Here is a 20,278-nt window from a genome sequence, read left to right as displayed (position 1 = left end):
TTTTGGTCTAAACGGGCCCCACATAGATGAAATACAATTTCATAATTTAAATTATTTGATTAAATAATCCCAAATTATTAATTAATAGTACATCTGAATCTTATCAAATACACCAACAACAAGGTGTATTGTGAGTAAACTACAATTTCCCAACATGTATACGAAAAGAAAAAAGAGCAAGCTCACAAAAAATGAATGTGCCAGTTCCATTTTGAGGACTGAACTATAAAACAATAGTCTAGACTAGATAATTCCATAAATATGCATACTTTACAGATGATTCACATTCCCTTCAGTGTCTTCAGCCCCTTTTGTTCTGGACCCCCACAACACACGGTGGCGCTGTTCAACATGTCCGCTTCCTCCTCCTGATCCAGAAGTCAATAGTACACTACTGACTATGGTGGTTACCCTGAGGTATTCCCTGCACGAATACCGCGTATAAATAAACACGGGTATTTTATTTGAGCACCGCCAGAATGAACGGGATACCGGGAACTACCGTGGTCCAGGTCACCAACCTGTCGTCGGCCGTGAGCAGCGAGCAGATGGCCACTCTGTTCGGCTTCCTGGGGGACATCGAGGAGCTGCGGCTCTACCCCCCGGAGTAAGTGCACCCGACGCGGGCTCACGGGCCACAGCGACGGCGGGGATCTATCTGGGGCCTATTTTAAAGTCTTCCATAACGAGTACAAACAAAACACAGGGATTACCGTGAATGGGCTTTTAAACGTGTGGTTGTGTGTCTTGTTTCATTTACAGCAACGCGCCGATCGCGTTCTCGTCCAAAGTGTGTTACATCAAGTACCGGGAGCCGTCCAGCGTCGGCGTGGCGCAGCATCTCACCAACACCGTCCTCATTGACAGGGCGCTCATAGTGGTCCCGTGTGCGGAAGGTGAGTGCGGATCATCTTTCGCTTCCACACTGTGTCATAAGATTGGGTCGAAGTAGATTATGTTGTTTGTGGCTTTTTTTTTTTTTTACCTCATTTTATACCACATGCAAATCGTTTACAAATTCTGGTTAATTCTGGTCTTTCTCGCTGCTCCCCTCAACCCCCATACCCTCTCCTAACATACACACATAAACATACACACATACACACACAAACTAGTCTATACAAACATACATATACACACACACACAAGCTAGTCTATTCTAACATTTTCACACGCAAACACACTCACAATCATACACTTGTCTATACTAACATATTCACACTCACAATCACACACACAAACACACACCTATACTATCATGAAAATCAATGTGAATCACAATTATGCACTGGTTTGTACAGACACGAATGGCTCTTCGCATGTGATTTCATGAATAGTGCACTTTCCAAGGTATTTGCTTTTCCAATGTTTTACACACCGTCAACCGTGTATGCATTTCCTACTTAGAGTTGGGTAATCGAGAAGTACTAATATGGCAGTGGTTTTCTTAAATAATTTTTGGGGATATATCTGCTTTTCTTTTTTGATCAGAGTGCGTGTACTTATGCCTTTTCATCGTGACTTCTGTTTTTTTCACGGTGATCAGTCAGAACAAAAAATTAATAAAAACATCACGATGGCAACTCGGATAGCCTAACTCCTGATCCTTTCTTCCTTTTTTTTTATGTCAAAGCCCCCCCCCCCCAACCCCCTGTGGTGCCACTGTTCCTCCCGTCTGTTACCGTAGCGTCATGATAGTAGCGCAGCGTAAATTGCTCTTTGTCCACCTGACTTGGTGGCCCGATGGCTACTGAGTTTATTAATTTGGTTTTGTATGTTTTTTTCTGTGTGATTATGTGTGCATATCAGATGACTAGAGTGGCCCCGGCTGGTACACTTCACTAGCCTGAATCAGGCATTGTTTTCCAAGCCACAGTCCCTGAGTGGGCCAACCAAGCCTTCATGGGGGAAAATGTGACCAGGAGACAAGGCCGCTGAGCATTCCAAGATGGACACCTTGTCTCTTTTTGTTTTTATTTCCTTTTTATTTTTTATTTCCTTCCTTTCATTCTATTCCCATTGTTGTCCACTCTCTGCTGTCTCTACCAAGAACCTCTAGCTTTGTTTTTTACTTTTTTTTTTCTATAAATATATATCTATATATATAATTGGTATTTTTTGGTTTATTTTGTTTTTTCATTTCCGTCCACCCCCCCCTCCCCCCATACCCCTTCTCTCCACCTCTACAGCTACAACTTGTGTGTGGTTGAGCTGGGTTCAGCACAGCGATGCGGGCCCCCATTCCCCCCGAAGATGGCTGTCACTTAACACTCTTTTCTCTCTCCTCCTCCTCACCGGTGTAGTTGTAGGTGTAGTCTGGGTAAATGACCGAGACCCGACTACAACCTATAGAAAAGTACTGTTGCATTTTTGTTGTCGGATTTGTTTTAACCTGCTCCGTAAACATATCTGCTGTTTGTGTGTTTCAACGCATCCACGTTTGATATAGCTTTATCAAGTGTCGCTGTTCAGAAGCTACTTAAACACTATTCTTCTCACATATATATTTCGTATATATATATATATATATACGAGTATAGACGTGTCACAGGCATTCATTGTTGGTTTGTATTGTTTTTTCTTGAGGATATTTCCCTATACTGGAAAGACTCAGGTAGCTGATGTGTTTAGAGATGGCGTTTGTGTTTAGTGCCGGTGACTCTCATCGTACGCTGTGTCTTTAAAAACCAATTTTCTCTCGGTAACGATTTGTAGCTTTGATTAACGGTAACGGCCGCAATAACTTAAAACATGGCCTCTCGTCCTCCAGCTCTACTGAGCGGGGAAAACGATAACCGCAATATTTACCGATTTGATTTGAGAAGAATTTCTAATCCGATGTTCTTTGGCAAAAAAAGTCTTGGCTAACGTCTCGTACAATTCTTAAAGTTGTTGTTCTTCTCTGTATTTGATGTCCTGTGTGCTATTAGTGACGCAGCCAATGGGGTTGTCTTGTGTCTTGCACAACTTTCCGACACTGCGAAAACGAACGCCCCCCCAGGAAACGCATCCATGCTTGATATCGTACGGTTCATGACCAATATGTTTCCAGTACAGGTGACCCCATACATCAAAGTGTTGACTCATTATCTGCATATTATTTTCTCCTTTTTTTTTTTTCAATCTATGAAAAGAAACAACAAAAAAAAAGATAATCTGTTTCTTTTTTTTATTTTGTGAGGAAAATCTGTTTAGATTGTTGACATGTCACCAACATAATTAAGACAGCCTGAGCAAATAGCTTGTTTTAAAGTCTAGTCCACCACAGCGAAGGAGCTAGGATGCTCCGTCTTCACTCTTAAGACACTAGGACAGGCTGTAGACGGAGGAGATAAAGAGGACATTTAGATTTTAGCGCTCCCTTTCGCTCTAGAGCACAGTGTTGGGTGGCTAGTGTGGATGATAGAGCAGACAACAGCTCCCCCGCTCCAGGGACCCCCCCCGCTAACCGCTGCCTCTGCCCCCTGACAGGGAGGATCCCGGAAGAGGCCAAGGCCTTGTCTATGCTGGCCCCGGCCGCCCCGCCGGCGCCCGCCATCCTCCCGGGCGCGGGCCTGCTGCCCATCCCCATCCCCACGCCCTCGCCTGTTCACAACGTAAGCGCAACATATACTTTATATGATTCATATTTGTAAGATCGATTTGCAAATAGTCTCTGTGTGTGTGTTCTGTTTTAGTTATAGTTGTAGGTTTATTTTTTTGAGTGGTATTACGACAACAATATTTGATGCACAAAATGTGGCTAAAGCTGCTTGCACACCGCCGCGCGGCAACCCGCCGCCTCCATTCATGTCAATGAGGGAAGGGCGGCGGAGGGGAGGCGGTTACAACCGCGGCGGTTGGACCAGGAAGCGGTTGCCGCCCACGTGAACATGCGCAGATTTTGCCCTACCGCTCAGCTTTCCCCGTGTTGAAACTTTCGGCGGCAGTAGCCGCTTTAAAAAAAAACCGCCTGGCCCTTTCACACCGCCGTGCGGAACGCCTCGGCAGCGGGGCGGTTATCATGCTTGTGTGTGTGCATAACGTCATGTTCCCCTGGGCTGGCGGCAGCTGAACCTCCCGGTGCTGAGCCGGCCCCCTGCGGAGCTCTCCCCGTCGCTGAGCGCCCAGCCGCCCCCGCTCATGGGGAACGTGGACCCCTCCAAGATCGACGAGATCCGCAGGACCGTCTACGTGGGCAACCTCAACTCACAGGTGGGGCCTTCAGACACCGTGTCCGGTTCCTCAGGGGTCTCACTGCTTGAGGTCAACGTCAGTTTGTGTTCGTCTAAATACAACAGACCGCAGTGATGTGACTGTATATGAATATTATGTCATTACATAAAAGGTATAAGTAGAGCATGTTGTTGTCACAACTTCAAGCCAGAGAGGGCAGCGATGCGTGACATGCCTTTCTTATTAAACGTAATGAGTGTGCGTGTGATGCATTTTGTTTTGGTGTGCTACAGACCACCACGGCCGACCAGCTCTTGGAGTTCTTCAAGCAAGTGGGGGACGTGAAGTTTGTGCGCATGGCGGGGGATGAGACCCAGCCCACCCGCTTCGCCTTCGTGGAGTTCCTGGACCAGAACTCGGTGTCCAGAGCGCTCACCTTCAACGGCGTCATGTTCGGAGACCGGCCGCTCAAGTATGGGCTCCTTATTAGCGTCTCGTTATCGCCATTGGTAATCTGCAACAGTAGTAGCATACAGAACTGTATTGAATCATAAACAGTTTCTTCATTTATTTTTCTACAGGATTAATGGTTTTACTAAAATGTTAGCTTTTTTTTGGAGGAAATATGCTATGCTGATTATTATTATTATATTACTACTTAATTTGGTTAGCAATGCAGCATTTCTGAAACAAGTGAAATGGTCTTTTTGTATTTTTGAATGCAATTAGGACATATGCGGACCCAAATGTTTTTTTCCCGCTTACCACGGGAACGCTAAACGTTGAGCTAACGTTGTTTTTCGTCGTCCGCCGTCTTCCAGGATCAACCATTCCAACAACGCCATCGTGAAGCCCCCCGAGCTGACGGCCCAGGCCGCCGCCAAGGAGCTGGAGAGCGTGATGAAGCGCGTGAGGGAGGCCCAGTCCACCATCGCCCTCGCCATAGAGCCCGGTACGCCCTCCCCCGCCGCTGTCGTCCCATTGGCTCACCCGTACACTCCCGGCCGCGTTCTTCGTTAGATATCTCCACTCAATGTGTGCGCTTCCTCTGTTGTTCTCTGCAGGAGAGGAGGAAAAGCCGCGCTCCGCCAGCCGATCCCGACGGCCGCGGCGTTCCCGCTCGCGGACGCGCTCTCCCTCCCGCTCGAAGACGCACAGGAAGAGGTCACGCTCGAGACACAGGTGGGAATGCCTCGTTAGGCCTCCGCCGCCTCGTTAGGCCTCCGCCGCCTCGTTAGGCCTCAGCCTCCTCGTTAGGCCGCCGCCGCCTCGTTAGGCCTCCGCCTCCTCGTTAGGCCTCAGCCTCCTCGTTAGGCTTGTTAAAAACCTTCTTGTCAGCTATTAGTGAGTGAACTGCACTGTGAGAATATCCGTCAGTAGTTCACTGCCCCTGCCGGCTCATTTCTGAACAAACACGGCATCTCTTCCCTGATTGGTTCGGGGAGTCCATCCGGCCTGTCAATCACAGGTGCATGAAATGCCAAACGTTTCACTGGTGGAGAACGTAAGGAGGGAGGGTGCAGAAGGGAGGGGATGTTTGTCGTTGGTTGTTTGGTTTCAGAATCTTTCTCTCTTCCTGCTCTCTCTTTATCGTACCTACCACAGCTTTAACCCGTAGTGTGTCGTGATGGTTCAGTAACGGTGTCTCTCTCTGGGTTGCAGGACCAAGCCCTCTCAGGCGCCTGTGTCGAGGGGCAGTCCCCGCGGCGTCCACAAGAGACGCTCACGCTCCAGAGACAAACGACGAAGCCGCAGTCACTCCAGGTGTGTGTGTGTTGATTCACGATGAGTACCACGCATCCATGTCTATTTTTCTTTCTGTTAAAATCTTGCATTTCTAAATAATAAACACTGGAACCAAAGGGCATTTATAGTGCTGATAACGTGTAATAACATGTAGTATTCCTACGACCCCATGTGAGGTGTAATAACATGTCTGATTGCTACGACCACATATTAGGTGTAATAATAACATGCCTGATTCCCTTCAGGGGCCACAGGAGACGCAGTCGGGAGCGCTGCAGGAGCCCCAGGAGGTCGGCCAGGTCTCCCTCCCCCCAGAGGTGAGCCCAACACCCCACCTAGAGCAGAGGGGGGCGGCCGGTGGTCAGGTGGGGTAGCCCTGTGGCTGGGAGCCGTCCCTGTGACTCCCAACCACTCCGGCTTTAAACCCCAAAGTCAGCAACCGCCTGCAGGGGTCCTATAGCGAGATGTCTGCTCCTTAATGGGACGACGTGCACTGTTCCTTAGCTTGACACGTGCTCCGAAACGCATAGTGCCGTGTAGACGATAACTTAAGGATGTATCGAGGTGAATTGCTCCGACTCTGCAGCAGTACAGAGAGCTTTTTTTAGCGAGCCTCGCCGGTTGAGATGGTGAACGTGGTTTTGGGAGGGAGGGAGGGGAGTGGATCAGAGTGGGTTTTTTTTTTCTTTCAAATGAAGGCTGACGCTAGCGGGAAATAGCACATTAAGCATATCTTTCTATCTCTCTTTTCTATCCACATCTCAGAACTCCGCCAAGGGTCAGGGTTTGATTCCCGCCCATGCAAAGAATGTATCTGGCAATTGTAACGTGCTTCGGATGCAACCGTCCAAACTAGTGCAATGTTTTGGCCTATATTCTAGAGCCTTTTTTTTTTAAAATCAATCCAGGAAAGGTGTCCTCTTTCAGGTCAGACTGCAAAATGCTGATAAGCTTATGTCAACATAACCTAAATGTTCCTGCTGAGGTTACCGGCTGAGCCTGTCCGAAGTGTGGAATTCGTGGAAAAAGCCCCAAAGGTAGCAACCGTGTTAGTGATCTAGAGTGGAGGAATAACAATTGGTTTCCCTCATGCAGAAACACTGCAGCCTCCCACAGAAGCGTCAACAGTCATCAATCGTTCCAACAGAAGCCGAGGTAAGCATAGGACATCTCTGAAGGCTCATGTACAGGCAGCCATGGAGCTGGGCTCAAACCCTTTGAGTCAAATTAATAATCATAGAAACAAATGTGATGCAACATGACCAGGGCTTTGTAACTCATCTTTGAGTCAAGGTATAGTATATGCAAAAGTGTTGTAACGTTTGTGGGAAATATTTCTTATAAAGAGGGGGATCCCTGTTTGACTGTTTTCAAGAGATCAATGCATAATATAGATCAACACAAATATATAATGACAATGTCAATATTACTCTAAATCAATGAATCTAAAAAATGAATTAAATTCAAAAGAAATGACTGTAAATAATGACTGTAAATATTATTGTACATACCTACAATAAGCCATAGGTACAATAATCATATATCCCCTCATATATGTAAATATAATCAATAATACAACTCAAACTCTAGTCTTATCAAACTTGCATTGCTACTCATGTGTATAATATTTTCAAATATCCCTGTAGACTGTTATTAACCGAACAGCTTATGCTGTGTAAGTTGACGACATCTCACAGGCTTCATGAAGAAGGAAAAGATGGTGACCTGATCTCCTCTTGCTCCAGCAGGGTGAAGAGGGGAGGACGGAGGAGAGAGCGCAGCAGGGACCGGAAGGAGCGCTCTTTGTCCCGTAAGAGGAGTCACAAGGACCAAGACCGGAGCCGCAAGGCCCGGCCCGTCAAGGTAACCGAGGTGTCCCCCCGAGGCCCGGTCGCTACACGTTAAGCATCTGGAGCGTTAAGCGCGTTATAGTGTATGCCACAATCACGACTGTTCTGTCTCTCTGTGTTTCTACAAAATGTCCCGCCTTCGTCGAAAATTGAGGGAAGTAATAAGTCTTGTGTTCTGTAAAGCACATTCGCTCACTTGTTTTTTTAATTTAATTTAACATTGAAGGTGCAAAAGGAAGTTGAACGGGAAGCAAAGGAAGAGTGTGAGAGTGACAGAGAAGGCTCCGGATCGGCCAGCGAGGACATGGCCTCCCCCTGTACACAACAAAATGGCCGCTGAGAGACTCTGGGCCAGGAGCCACGTCCGTAGGTTCAGCACCAAGTAGGAGACCAGAGTTCTTCTTTTTGGGTCACAGCGGCTATTTAGAAACAAAAAGTGTGTTGAAATACGTATTCACACACGACAAACACTCACACGTAGTTGGGTAGTGTCACATATGTCAGTCTCCCATTTTTAAGATGCATCGTTGTATTAGTTGAATCATCATCTGGTTGTTTGCTTTTAGTTTTTTATTCAATTTCATACTGGAATTACACAAATCTGGTTTTGGGGCACAGATGTCACCAAACATGGATATCGATTGCATAGATGTGTCCGTCTGTCATTGACGAGCAATTTAGTTCTTCACATGAAAGGAAATCAATCTTTATTGTCAATTTTATTTTACTGAACAGTATTTTGATATCAGAATCAGTTGACAAAACGTGGAACCTTTATGAATTCAGCTGTTGTACCATCATTTGGGACACATGGTCAGATTTTATGAGTACACCGTAAATAAAGATTTATATTTAATACTTTTTAATTACAAGTCTACTAACTAACAAAAATAAAAAGGAGTCATACAAGAGAAATCTGAATAATCGTCCAAAAGCTCCCCCCTTTTTACGAATGTGTAGAACCCCTTGCTTCAGTACTAGAGAAGGGACAGGCTATGCTAACCTCGCTAACACACAGAGCCTGTATTGACTTGATAGAAAAAGAACAGCCCACCCTGTTTCTAACTGGCACATACTGATAATCCTCTTAAGCAATAAAACAAATGTTTGAATCTAAAATACATGACATTCAGAGACCACCGAGGAGTAGAAATGAACGATCTTGGCAACGTGTCTCATTTTGCTTCCGCTGGTGTCTCATGGGAAATAAATAGCTAAATACCTTTTTTTTTTTTTTTTACTTGGATTGTATTATTCTGACCATTTTGTGTACAGCGAATGACCAGGTGATATGTAGTGTTTGTGTATGGGCCAGGTTTAATAATGTATGAGGTACAACATCAGGAGGACACAGATAGATGCTCTTTACGGAGCCCGGGGAAATAGCCCTGTCTGTTGTGTGAAGGATACATTCATCACATGCCTTGTGCAGTCTATCACAGCCACAGGATCTGTACAGTATGCCCTTTATTTTTGTGTCGCTCACCTTTTTGTGATGCAGCAAACGGGTTGATATATATTACTGTAATTATAAGCAATCAGAAGAAATGTATGACTTATTTTGCCAATTTGGTTTGTTTCTTAACGCTCCACAACATCAGATAAAGAACATTCTTATGTATGTTGTTATATATGTGGTCAATTGTATTTTTCACTCCCTAGTAAAACATATATTACATATATATTTGACTTTTCCTATTTTGTTGCGGTTTACTTTGGTGCTATATTCATATTTTGGAAGTGTGCATCGAAGGAGGTAAAAAAGTGAAACAAAATGTTATCTAAACATTTCTATAATTTTCCACACGTAAATTGTTTGAAGTAGGCATAAAATATCACTTGGCAGTTTGTACATTAAAACCAGTGATATGGACATTAGGTCAAACATTGAATTAGCTGTAGTCAAAAATTGAAAACTTATTGCAAGCACAGACGATTGAAAAGTGCCTAGACTAAGATTGTACAAAAAACGGACTAATTCCCTAAAAGTCCAACCTCAATTTATTTTGGCAAACTAAGATTCGTAAATTAGGTGTTGAAGTTACAATACATTTGAGTAAAATTGGCTTAGACATAAAATAAAGTATAGCTGATTGTGAATATTTGTGTGTTTTTTGCAGGTTCAAATGTTTGTGCTAGTGCGGATTATTTGTGTGAATAAATCCAGTGTTGAGAAATTTAACGGTGAAAGGTTTCTGCTGTAGTCTAACAACAAAGTTCAAAGCTTGATGTCGGTTAAAAGTTTGCGAAACAATTGAAGGAATGAAACATCTACACATTGGTAACATACCAGATGTTTACCAAACAAGACAAATGTTTGGTGTACGGTATCTGAAAGACAAAACAAATGAACATAATACAAATTGTATTTTTTTATAATGTTGTATTCAAGTATTTAAAAACAGTCTTGGCTAATTCCTAAGATGAAGAATTACTCTTCCTGATTCAAGTGGGGAGTTTTTTTTAATGCTGTTTATGAAAAGCTTGGATGTATGCTGTTGATCCTTCCTGGTTGTGTCTTGTTCAAATGTCCCTCCCAATAAAAATAAAAAACACGCAGGCTTTTTCATTCAGATGGTCTGCTGTACATCGCAGCGTCTCCTCACCACATCCCCTGGCGAATATCTTAAGGAAACAAATGTGCTCCAGCTCTTCTGTATGCTGGTTCCTCGTCTACTTTTTGCGGCTTAAATAATTATGCCCATCCACATGCTCAATCCTTCCAGACATTCACTTTCAATTTGTGGTCCTTTCTGTGGCATTAACGGCCAGGTTGCAAATGTATTGGTATGAAAGTCATGCTCTTTGCAGATGACTGGCCTATGTTTATTTGAACGATAGAAAAAGGTCAAATCCACAGTGCTCCCATTGTCACCCTACTGTGCTAGACCTCCGCTCTGAAATCAATTTTACACATTTGTACTTGGTTCAAAACACTAGAACAATCGATCCAGTCTACAGAGCCTCGGTCTCCATCGGACTCTGGCTAGTTTGCCGTGCGTAGTCTGATCCGTTCCCATATACAGTCTTGTTCGTCTCCTCTCCGTGAAGGCCTGCGTGGCCGGTGGTCGTACAGGCTGGGGGCAGTGGATGCACGCCCTGCTGAAACAGATCCATGGTGGTGTAGTCGCCGGGACCCTTACCGGGAGCGCCCTCTGGGTCGATCCGGAGCGCGTCCGTGGTCGTGGTTCTCGTGTCATCGGGTAACGCGTCGCCGGTCGATCCGTCGCTCGCGTCTCCGAGAGGCGGTTCCTCTCGGCTGGGGGGGGTGCCGAGCAGCTGTCCGCTGCCCTGGAGCCCGGTGTACTGGGGACCCGGCGGGGGGGGCAGGTGGAGGGTACACGTGTCGCACTCCTCCAGGAGGCTGGTCAGCTTCAGGGGCTCCTGACGGACCGAACCACATGACCCGTTCATTAAGGGCACTGAACGTATAAAGGATCCGCTTCAGGCTTTTGTGAATTGATGGGTAGGATATGAGAACATCAATTTGTTCTTTAGCAAAGTGTAAAGTTAATTTAATTCATGATTTTGCCAAAAACTAAACAACTAAACTAAAACAAAAAAAACAAAAAAACAATTAAACAATTCATGATATTAACAGATGGAAGGCGTTCTTAAAACGATCCGCTGAAACCAATGCAGTGTTATTTGACAGGTGAGGAGTGTTGCAATAAAGCAATGTCAAATCTGCTTATTTTGAGACCAAATAACAGCTTACCAGCTCATAGGACGAAACCATTCCCTGGATTGCGTTGCTGGTACCTGGATTAGGTACATTTGGCCAAAACGACCTCTTAGCTCTGAAAGAAGAAAGCTACACTTAAATTTTTTCAACATCAAAGGTGCTGTAGGTAAGAGTTGTACAGCAAGTGCCAAATCTTAATTGGCTCATACAGAGGCCGGAGTACAGTGAACCAGAACAGATATTCTCAGCACATTTCACTCACTAATAATAACTGACAGACGTCTCTGCGGTTGAATCTTACCCACAGCACACAGAGGATAACTATATTACTTTCTGAGCCTAATCGTTGTGATGTCACTGGTACCTTTTATACAGTGGCGAGCTGAACAGGATCATGCATAACAACAAAGAACACGTTATCAGGGAGTTTTGAACGGCACCATGAAGAACAGAGAGGCCTGAAGAGGGATACAAGTGTTATTTCACCGATTATGTGGGCTATTTGGACACATTATTCTTGCTTTCTTCACGCACATAAAGATCCAATCTAATACCTTTGTGGTAGTTGATAAATCTCTTGTTTGGTGATTATGTTTTGCGTTGGTACCTGGGGAATGGGTTTCAAAGTAGCTTGCACCGCTTTTCACTCCCACTCCTGTCGAGGTGAATGCCGATATTTGGACCGTGTACAATGTACCGCTTTTAAGATCCACCAGCTCCTGTGAGACTACTGTGGGATCCACCGTTGTGTCTGTAGGAACAAACACTGTGTCTGTAGAATACATACAGCCTGTACAAAAAACTCAAGTGGAACATTGTGCGACACATACAAATTAACACCCCCCCCCCCCCCCCCCCCCCCCACAATGAGGAACTGAAACGCTAAAAATACAAGGTGGAGGACCTCTCGATCCAGAGAGGACGGTTGGTTTAAAGTGGGTTTTCAACTGCCGAGGGCCGTCTAAAAGCAGTTACAGGTACCGTGCTGTTTCTTTCAGTGGCTTGACTGTATGAGTGTACCGAATTTACTTGGAAATACAAACTTGGCAACATTTATTCTCCATAACAAACCATCATGTCATCATATAAACGGCGATGGGTCAGATGACGAGGATGCGTGTTTACTTCTGGGTGTGCTTGTGTGCGGTTGGCCGTTCTCCTTGTAGTGGACGGTGTACCCCAGGAGGTGTCCCCTGAGGTCCTCCACTGGGACGGGCCTCCAGGTGAGGACCATGGAGGTGAGGGTCACGTTGGAGCTGGAGATGTTGGTCGGAGCGCTGAGAGGAGCTGAGGCACCGCAGGGGGATTAAGACACTTAAAGGTGGTGTGTGTGTGTGTGTGTGTGTGTGTGTGTGTGTGTGTGTGTGTGTGTGTGTGTGTGTGTGTGTGTGTGTGTGTGTGTGTGGGGGACAAGATGAATTTGCCTAACCAATCAGTGAAGAGATGCCGTGATGGGTCAGAAATTAGCAGGGCGTGGCAGTCAACCAGAAACAGAACATCTCACAGAGCATTTCTCTGATTCAGTCAGCATTAGCTGACGGATGGCAGCGCCATTGCTAACATATTACACTCAAATAATAGCACTTACTTACATTCTCACAATCTTACATCTAGCATCTTTAAGGGGATTTGTTGAGATATATAGGAACAGACAATTCAGGGATAAAGGAGACGTGATTGATTTTTGTCATCGCCAACATTAAAGTAACATCAATATTTGTAGAAGTAACATAAGTGCACTGACTTCCCTCTCTGTAGTAGGCCTGCAGGCTCCCGTAGGTGCTCTCACTGTCGTTGATGCGTTTCATGTCGCAGGTGTTTTTGTCAGGCCTGGTATGCAGCGCGACGTCGTACCTCCGATAGGGCTCCAACGGCTCTACGTGTTCAAACGGACACACGGATGGTTCAATACAACAGAGGAGTGCGTGTATAACAAAATAAAAAAAGTATATATATTATTGTTTTTACAAACCCTTTAAATCGATCCGTTTGTTCGGTTCGGTTTTGCGTTGTTGGTAAAACATAAAGTACTGTGTTTTACGCCCGCGGCTGCTCAGTTCAACTGAGTAGCAGACGATTGGGTTCAGAGCCTCCGAGTGTCTCCAGGACAGAGTGAGGGACGTGTTGCTGTGGAACGTGACGTTCAGCCTCCCGCCTGCGCTGTCCGACACTGGGAAAGGAAACAAAGAAATGTCAAATGTCATCGGATACTGTCACTTTGAGGTCATTAAGGAGCAGTGAGGGGTCTGGCTCAAGGGCGTCTACAGGTAGGCCGGGGCGTACCCCCGGAGCCCTTGGACTGGGGGTTGAGAACACCCTGGCCGTGTCGCGCCCGACCCTTACTGCTAATCTAACCGGGACATCTAATCGGTCCTTGTACCAAGAAGGAAGTATGATGTTGTCTAAAACAAACCTTAAAGGGGTGATATCAGGCCACCAGGTATAAGTGTGATTAGCCATTACAAGCCATTTGAAAACCGGCCTTTCCCTGTGCCCTAGTGATCACTAGTGGGCGTGTCCACCTAGATGTATGATGGCTAGTTAAGCAACATTTGCCATAGTCCACCGGGTAGGCTGGTAGACTGATCTATACAGCGTACATCTAGGTGGACACGCCCACTAGTGATCTCAATAAACACAGGGAAAGGAGTTTCAAACGGCTTGTAATGGCTGATCACACTCACACCTGGTGGCCTGATATCACCCCTTTAATATGATTACAATGTACTCATACAGCGCAGGTGGTAAGCCCCTTCCTACCCCTGTGTCTGCGCGCTGGTACGGTCCGGTGCGCTGCGGGGGATGTGCTGTACTCGTTAACGGCGGTGATTTGTAGCTGGTAGGCGGAGTAAGACACAATCAGCCTCAACTCCGGTTGGCCGGTGGCGATACATTCGCTGGGCCCCTCGCCGGAGGCCTTCTCCACCTTCACTTTGTATTCTTTCACCGGCTCTCTGGAGGGATACTGACGAAGGCACGCACCCTTTATTGTCAAACCGTAGTATCGTCGTCATTGGTAATATCGTTGTTCATTAATAACGATCATTAACCTTCCAACTTATGAGGAGAAGACGCCGGCCATTTTGTCCTGCAACATCGATGTCTTCTATGTTCAGAATCACAGGCTGGACGTTTAATTCTGAAAGAGAAAACATCTGGTCTGTTGTTTCATACCTTCTTTCTGAATGACGATGCACGCCCATAACTTCCATTATGGTAGTTATGGTAGTGTTTAGTTGATGAAAAAAACTGTGTTCCAGTCAGATGTACACCAGTGTTGCTGGTGTACTTTGACCTTTCCATGGGTCTGCTCCTCTCATGTACTAGGGCACGGTTAGTAGACTAAACCGGTGACTTGTCCACTAGCCATGCCCTGGTACATCAGAGGAGCTGACCCATCATTATTTTCATGAGTGACCCCTGTGTTGGTCCTATGATGACGCCTCTGTGAAATAAACCAGAACGGGGCATCCCGTTATGGGAATATAAGGTAGGACGGGGCTGGTGATGGGTGGAGGCCAAGCTGAGGTTGGTTACTAACGCCAAGTACGTGTGTATTGTCTTTGCGTTGTCATGGAAACATCTATTTGATAGTTCTCCCTGACCTTTGTGGTTAATGCTGGACTCGGTTGTCAGCGCATTGATTATGAAAAGAACGCACGCCCTCTGATCGTCATTGACCAATCAGAGTCAGGTATTCGACCACGGACGGACTGCACCACTCACCTGGGGGGAGGCGGTAGAGGGGGCTCCAGGGGCACTTTGGGCAGTTAGTGTTTGGGATGCACCTTATCTGCACCTCGTAGGAGAGAGAGGGGTCGACGTGCGCCACTGAACCCTGGTCCCATTCGGTAGACTGGGACTACACACAACGTGGGAGGCAGGGAGAGGTCATGGGGTCAGATCCACAGCACGATAATGCAATTTAACTGAGAATGTCACTGTGTGGCTTTATGTGCTGACATTTAGCTCAGCATACACGATAATATGGTGGTATCCCTTCTGTAGAATCAAATGTGTGTGTGTCTTTGAATCCTTAATGGATAGTAGCAGTAAAGGGGTTCCAGACGGAAGGCCCCAATTTCTGAAACCCTAATATTTTGGGGTTCTGGGAGGACAAGATGCCTACCTGCTGGCCACTGACACGTCTCAGAAAGGGCCTGCCCTTTTCCGATAATACCATCTGCTATATGACTATTTAGCAGAAATTGGTCAAAAGTAACAAATGTGTTGTGCATTGTATGCACTAACGTGTGTTACCTACCTCGTTCCAAAACACACTGTTGAGCACTCTGTATCTCAGAGCAAATGTTTGCATATGTTGTATATGTTTCTTATCCACCTGCAACGATGTCATATTCAACACGAGTCGTCTCGAAAGACGAAGAAAGCTCACTTTCGGTGGACTACAACGAACTACAAGTGACAAAATGGGAGAATACAGATTGTCAAATATGTATTGTCATCCAACCTAATAGTAAGCATTTTACAAAGTACATCAACGATAAAGCACAATGTTTGGTGTGAACTTACTCAGTTTTTCCGGAATACCTCTAAACGACGCTTTTGTACAGCCGTTCTTATCGAAAACATGAACGGTAATGTTTTTCTTTTCATATATACTTTTGAGAGGCATCGGCATTGCAGATTTGTGGTACTCATAGCATTTTGGAGTCCTGTTTAGGTCATAGATACACAAGCTGTTGCTGTTGTTTAGGTCATAGATACACAAGCTGTTGCTTTAATGAGACTCCAAGACCCTTCTCACAGAGAGGTCATCCTGGGACCAACACAACAGTCGCTCATTACACTTATCAGGGGTCTGCTCCTCTGATGCACATGATCCGTGGTCAATGTGTCTCATCTTCACTGGTTTCGGTCCACCTGTGTCTCTGTACCTCAATGTAACAGACCCTTCATATGTGTCATGAGCAACACCTGTGTTTGTCTTATGGTAACGCCTCTGGGAAAAGGCTCTATTGCATGTTCGCAGTCGTATGCTGATGGTATGGATGTGTTTATCAACCGTTCTACTTTATACTCACTCATTTTGTATGATGACGTATTTTCCGATGTACGGGTTCTCCCATGAATCGTTGAGAGATGTCCATGAGCAATACCATTTCTTAAATTTTATTTTTTTATCATCGTATTTACCATAGCACTCGAAATTGAGTCCATCTGAAACAGAGGTGAACAAACATCACGCATTGCTATAGCCCACGTGATTGTGAACCGTTGGATCTTTGTTCTCAACGGATGTGTATAAATACATGGGCTATACATTACCCTGAACAGTCGCACAGCGTTCATCACTGGAAGATGGATGCTTCAATGAACATTCCCCTAGTTTAAAAGTACATACATTCTGTTACATTGAACCCAGAAGTCAAGTCTCGTTTCCTGAATATAGATTCGTTCAATCAGTTCCACTACACAAGATGAAGGCCCATGCATTAACAGATGTGGTGAATTTGGATGATTCAAAATTATCAGTAACTTAAAAGTGGGATGTTGAACTGAAGGTCAAAAATATAAAGGTCATGAGTACATAGTTTAAGAAGCTTACCTCTAGTTTGTGGAAAGTAAATAATGGCCATGCCTTAAATAAAAAAACATGTGATATTGATACAGGAATACTACTAGTAAATGTAACCTATTATGATTCAAATTAGATTGCAAATATTGACACACACACACACACACACACACACACACACACACACACACACACACACACACACACACACACACACACACACACACACACACACACACACACACGGGCGTATATACAAGAAGTCCCCCGCTAAAAAATTACGTTTTACTAGCAGGAAGCTAGGATGATAGCCATTTTGTAATGCAATGACGTCTGTGGCTAACTAGCCTATATGCCATAGGTAATTATTTATCATATAGCCTAATAACGGCTTAGTATTAATTTTATATTACGTTGCTTTAAATCAGTAGCCTGCTGTTGCAATATTAGCCTACCGTACACTTTATTCATCCTTTACCTTAATAACCACGGCCTCATCATTTGAAAGTGTAGCCGATTGTCTGCTCTTGCTTTGGGTTGTCTCTGTTTATTTTAGCAATGATAATGGAGATAGTTAAGAATGGGGTTTCATCTTGTGTGTTTAAACGTGTGTGTCACCTTCCTTAGAAAATAAGTTAGTCAGAACCTGACTTCCTCAATTTTGTCTTTCTTCACCTTTCTCTTATGAGAGCCAGACACAGTTAATTTATTTAACTGTGGCTGTGACATATTGCCGCATGACATTTAGTTATGTTATTAAACTATTTGAGCAACAATCCAAATTTTTATTTTATTTTTATTTTTTTCAAATTTCCCATGGGAAATTCTGCCTTGGGGCCCCCCCCAAGCCTGTCCCACTTACACCCGCAGTCCGTCGGCCCTTCACACACACACACACACACACACACACACGCACACACACACACACACACACATATATATATATAGGCTAAAAGGTTATATATATATATATATATATAATACAAAACATATATTATATATAAAAATATAAAACATGTTTACAACCACAGATAACCTATTTTAAAAACAAAAGCCTACAAATAAAAACAAATAGGAAACTATACAACATGTGTGCAGTAGTGATGAACAATGTCAAAGCAACTTACCAAACATGAAATAAAACAATTGATGGCCCCGACTCATTGTTCCCTTCAGTCGTTTAAAAGCACTTCGAACTCTCCGTAAATTGGTTTGCTCTTGTTAAACCGGAAACGCACTGGCTAAAAAAATAAGATCATACTGATAAAAAACCCTCAGAGTAGAGCAAAGATGATTGACGGGCTACTCCTATGCCGTCAATGACAGTAATACTTCTGTTTGACGGAAAATGAAGAGTTGTTGCCTGTTGCCAGTCAACAAAAAGAGGCTAGGTCTCTGCTGGGTCATGGTTTAATACATAATATTGATAAGTGCAGTGAGTGACTGCGTCCTCCGCCCTAACGGAACCACTTTAAGGAACAGCTGGTGAAGATGAGGCACCAACTCAACGCTCAATGTTAGTATTTGCGTAAACATCGCGATTTGACTCGTTCTCATCGCCATAATAACAAAGGGGACATCCCTGTAATCAAGGACCTCCTCGAGAGGTAGTCCTATAGGCTGGAACTTCAGAGGACCGTTTTTTGGTGAGCCCAACATAGCCTCTGCGTGCGTGATTGATTGAATTCCCCACTGGTGTGTTGTGAGAGAGGCGGGGGACACTGCTAAACGTGAGTGCCAGTTACACATGGCGGACACGGCTGACAGTCAGCTCACAGGAAGCCTTCAACCTTCGGGGGCTTTTCAGTACTGAACTAAATGGTTTCCAACTGATCATCCCCATTAATAGATGGATTTATGCGATGAGTAGGATGAGTAGGAGCTATATATATATATATATATATATATATATATATATATATCCCATATTATATATATATATATATATATATATATCCCATATGATATATATTATTTAACAAACAATATCCCGAGTTTGAGATCATATATATATATATTATATAGAAATATATACATATATATGTATATGTTTATGATTATATTTATATTTAATTTTTATTTATTTAATTTTTTTACACGGTGAAAAAAAATGTGGTGAGTAATAACGGACGGAAACTGGGGATTTTTGCCTTCACAAGTGCTTATCTCAGTGCTTATATCTTATCTGAGATCAGGGTTGTGCTAGATCGCATTTGGATTTCCATGCAGTTCAAAGTATTGCACGTGGTGGTTCATTCCTTTGTTCGATTGATCTTAATCTCTTATAACGGCAAAACAAAACCTATTTCGGCTATGTTGGTTCAACAATAATTAAACAAACGAACAGTAGGCTACTTGTACCAGCAATTAAAACGATCAAGCTGTTACCTCTGTGTCAATTATAGAGCGACTTCATGTCAACCACAATTGACATGTATTAGGTCAGTCTAATGTAGAGTGCGGATGATTGTGGTTTACGCTATAGGTCGGTCATGGACTCAATGCAGCCTCATTTATAGTCGCCGTGCTGGAACTGAACCAGAACGGACGTCACGGCCGCACAGAGAGTGAGCGTACTGCGTGTTCACGTGCATGTAGGCCAAACGCTGACCGCCGTGGACGTGCGTGGACTGGGGTCGGGGCATATGACACAGAGAAGTGCTGAGATAATCACATTTTGTTTTCGTTCTACATGCAAATGCATCCGACCCCACCGAGATTTGCATTAACATCCCCGGCGCATGTGTGAGGACATCTTCTAGTAGGCGGTACATTGTGTATGATTTCCCTTTTTCTCAGCAACGCTTTGTTTGTTCAAACTAAATTAATATCAAGCAGTCCGCATTATTATTTAAACAAACATATCCAAACATCGCCATCTTGTGGTCGGTATTGGCTACACTTTCCAAATTAAATGTTTTTTAGATCCGAATGTTCTTCTCCAATTTAAACGTGCCTGTCACACAAATCACATAAAGACAATTTTTATTCTCCAGTTGCGACAATTTTTTATTATCCAAACTTCTACCAAAATTTAAATGTTGTATGAAACAGGCCAGTCCAGTCCTAGACCAGTATGATGTGCTATGTTCAAATGGTTACCATAAACAAAATTGAAACAGTTTAGGTGTTTTTAGTCGGGATATTGGTATTATATATATATTAGTGCTATATATATATATATTTGTCTGTTAGACTCTGTCTCATACCCCATTGTCCAATTTTTTTGACGGTTTATTATTATTTATTTTTACATTTTTGGCAATAGCAAAGAAGCAAACAATGTTTAACATGAAGTGATGG

The 20,278-nt window shown here is 44.1% G+C and overlaps 2 protein-coding genes across 3 annotated transcripts; one reads left to right on the top strand and one right to left on the bottom strand.

Annotated features, from left to right (window-relative positions):
* Positions 1 to 373: 373 nt before the first annotated feature.
* srek1 (splicing regulatory glutamine/lysine-rich protein 1) lies at positions 374 to 9,433 on the top strand. 2 transcript variants are annotated; one of them, XM_084486790.1, is made up of 12 exons: positions 374 to 607; positions 763 to 896; positions 3,472 to 3,596; positions 4,051 to 4,194; positions 4,449 to 4,627; positions 4,977 to 5,107; positions 5,220 to 5,337; positions 5,818 to 5,919; positions 6,147 to 6,218; positions 6,997 to 7,056; positions 7,650 to 7,764; positions 7,978 to 9,433. In XM_084486790.1, exons 1-12 carry the CDS (start codon positions 480 to 482, stop codon positions 8,089 to 8,091), a joined length of 1,422 nt encoding a protein of 473 aa, XP_084342916.1. In that variant the 5' UTR covers positions 374 to 479; the 3' UTR covers positions 8,092 to 9,433. The 2 variants fall into 2 exon arrangements, with proteins under 2 accessions (XP_084342916.1, XP_084342915.1); XM_084486789.1 differs by having other exon boundaries at positions 7,647 to 7,764.
* Positions 9,434 to 10,706: 1,273 nt separating this feature from the next.
* LOC311367619 (interleukin-31 receptor subunit alpha) lies at positions 10,707 to 18,178 on the bottom strand (the record flags this gene model as incomplete). Its single annotated transcript, XM_084486436.1, has 16 exons — positions 18,103 to 18,178; positions 17,006 to 17,038; positions 16,726 to 16,782; positions 16,482 to 16,617; positions 15,970 to 16,112; positions 15,701 to 15,852; positions 15,163 to 15,298; positions 14,487 to 14,575; positions 14,197 to 14,401; positions 13,409 to 13,606; positions 13,181 to 13,312; positions 12,562 to 12,723; positions 12,044 to 12,187; positions 11,801 to 11,894; positions 11,470 to 11,551; positions 10,707 to 11,135 (listed from the first exon to the last, which is right to left on the bottom strand). Exons 1-16 carry the CDS (start codon positions 18,137 to 18,139, stop codon positions 10,707 to 10,709), a joined length of 2,229 nt encoding a protein of 742 aa, XP_084342562.1. The 5' UTR covers positions 18,140 to 18,178.
* Positions 18,179 to 20,278: the final 2,100 nt, after the last annotated feature.

The sequence above is a fragment of the Micromesistius poutassou genome (assembly GCF_964030765.1).
Source record: "Micromesistius poutassou genome assembly, chromosome: 22".
Taxonomy (NCBI): Eukaryota; Metazoa; Chordata; class Actinopteri; order Gadiformes; family Gadidae; genus Micromesistius; species Micromesistius poutassou.
This window is presented reverse-complemented; position numbering and strand designations above follow the sequence as displayed.

Coding starts and splice junctions, on each gene's coding strand:
- srek1 (XM_084486789.1), top strand. CDS start 480: ATGAACGGGATACCGGGAACTACCGTGGTCCAGGTCACCAACCTGTCG. Junction 608..762: donor CTGCGGCTCTACCCCCCGGA/GTAAGTGCACCC, acceptor TTTCATTTACAG/CAACGCGCCGATCGCGTTCT. Junction 4,195..4,448: donor TGGGCAACCTCAACTCACAG/GTGGGGCCTTCA, acceptor GGTGTGCTACAG/ACCACCACGGCCGACCAGCT.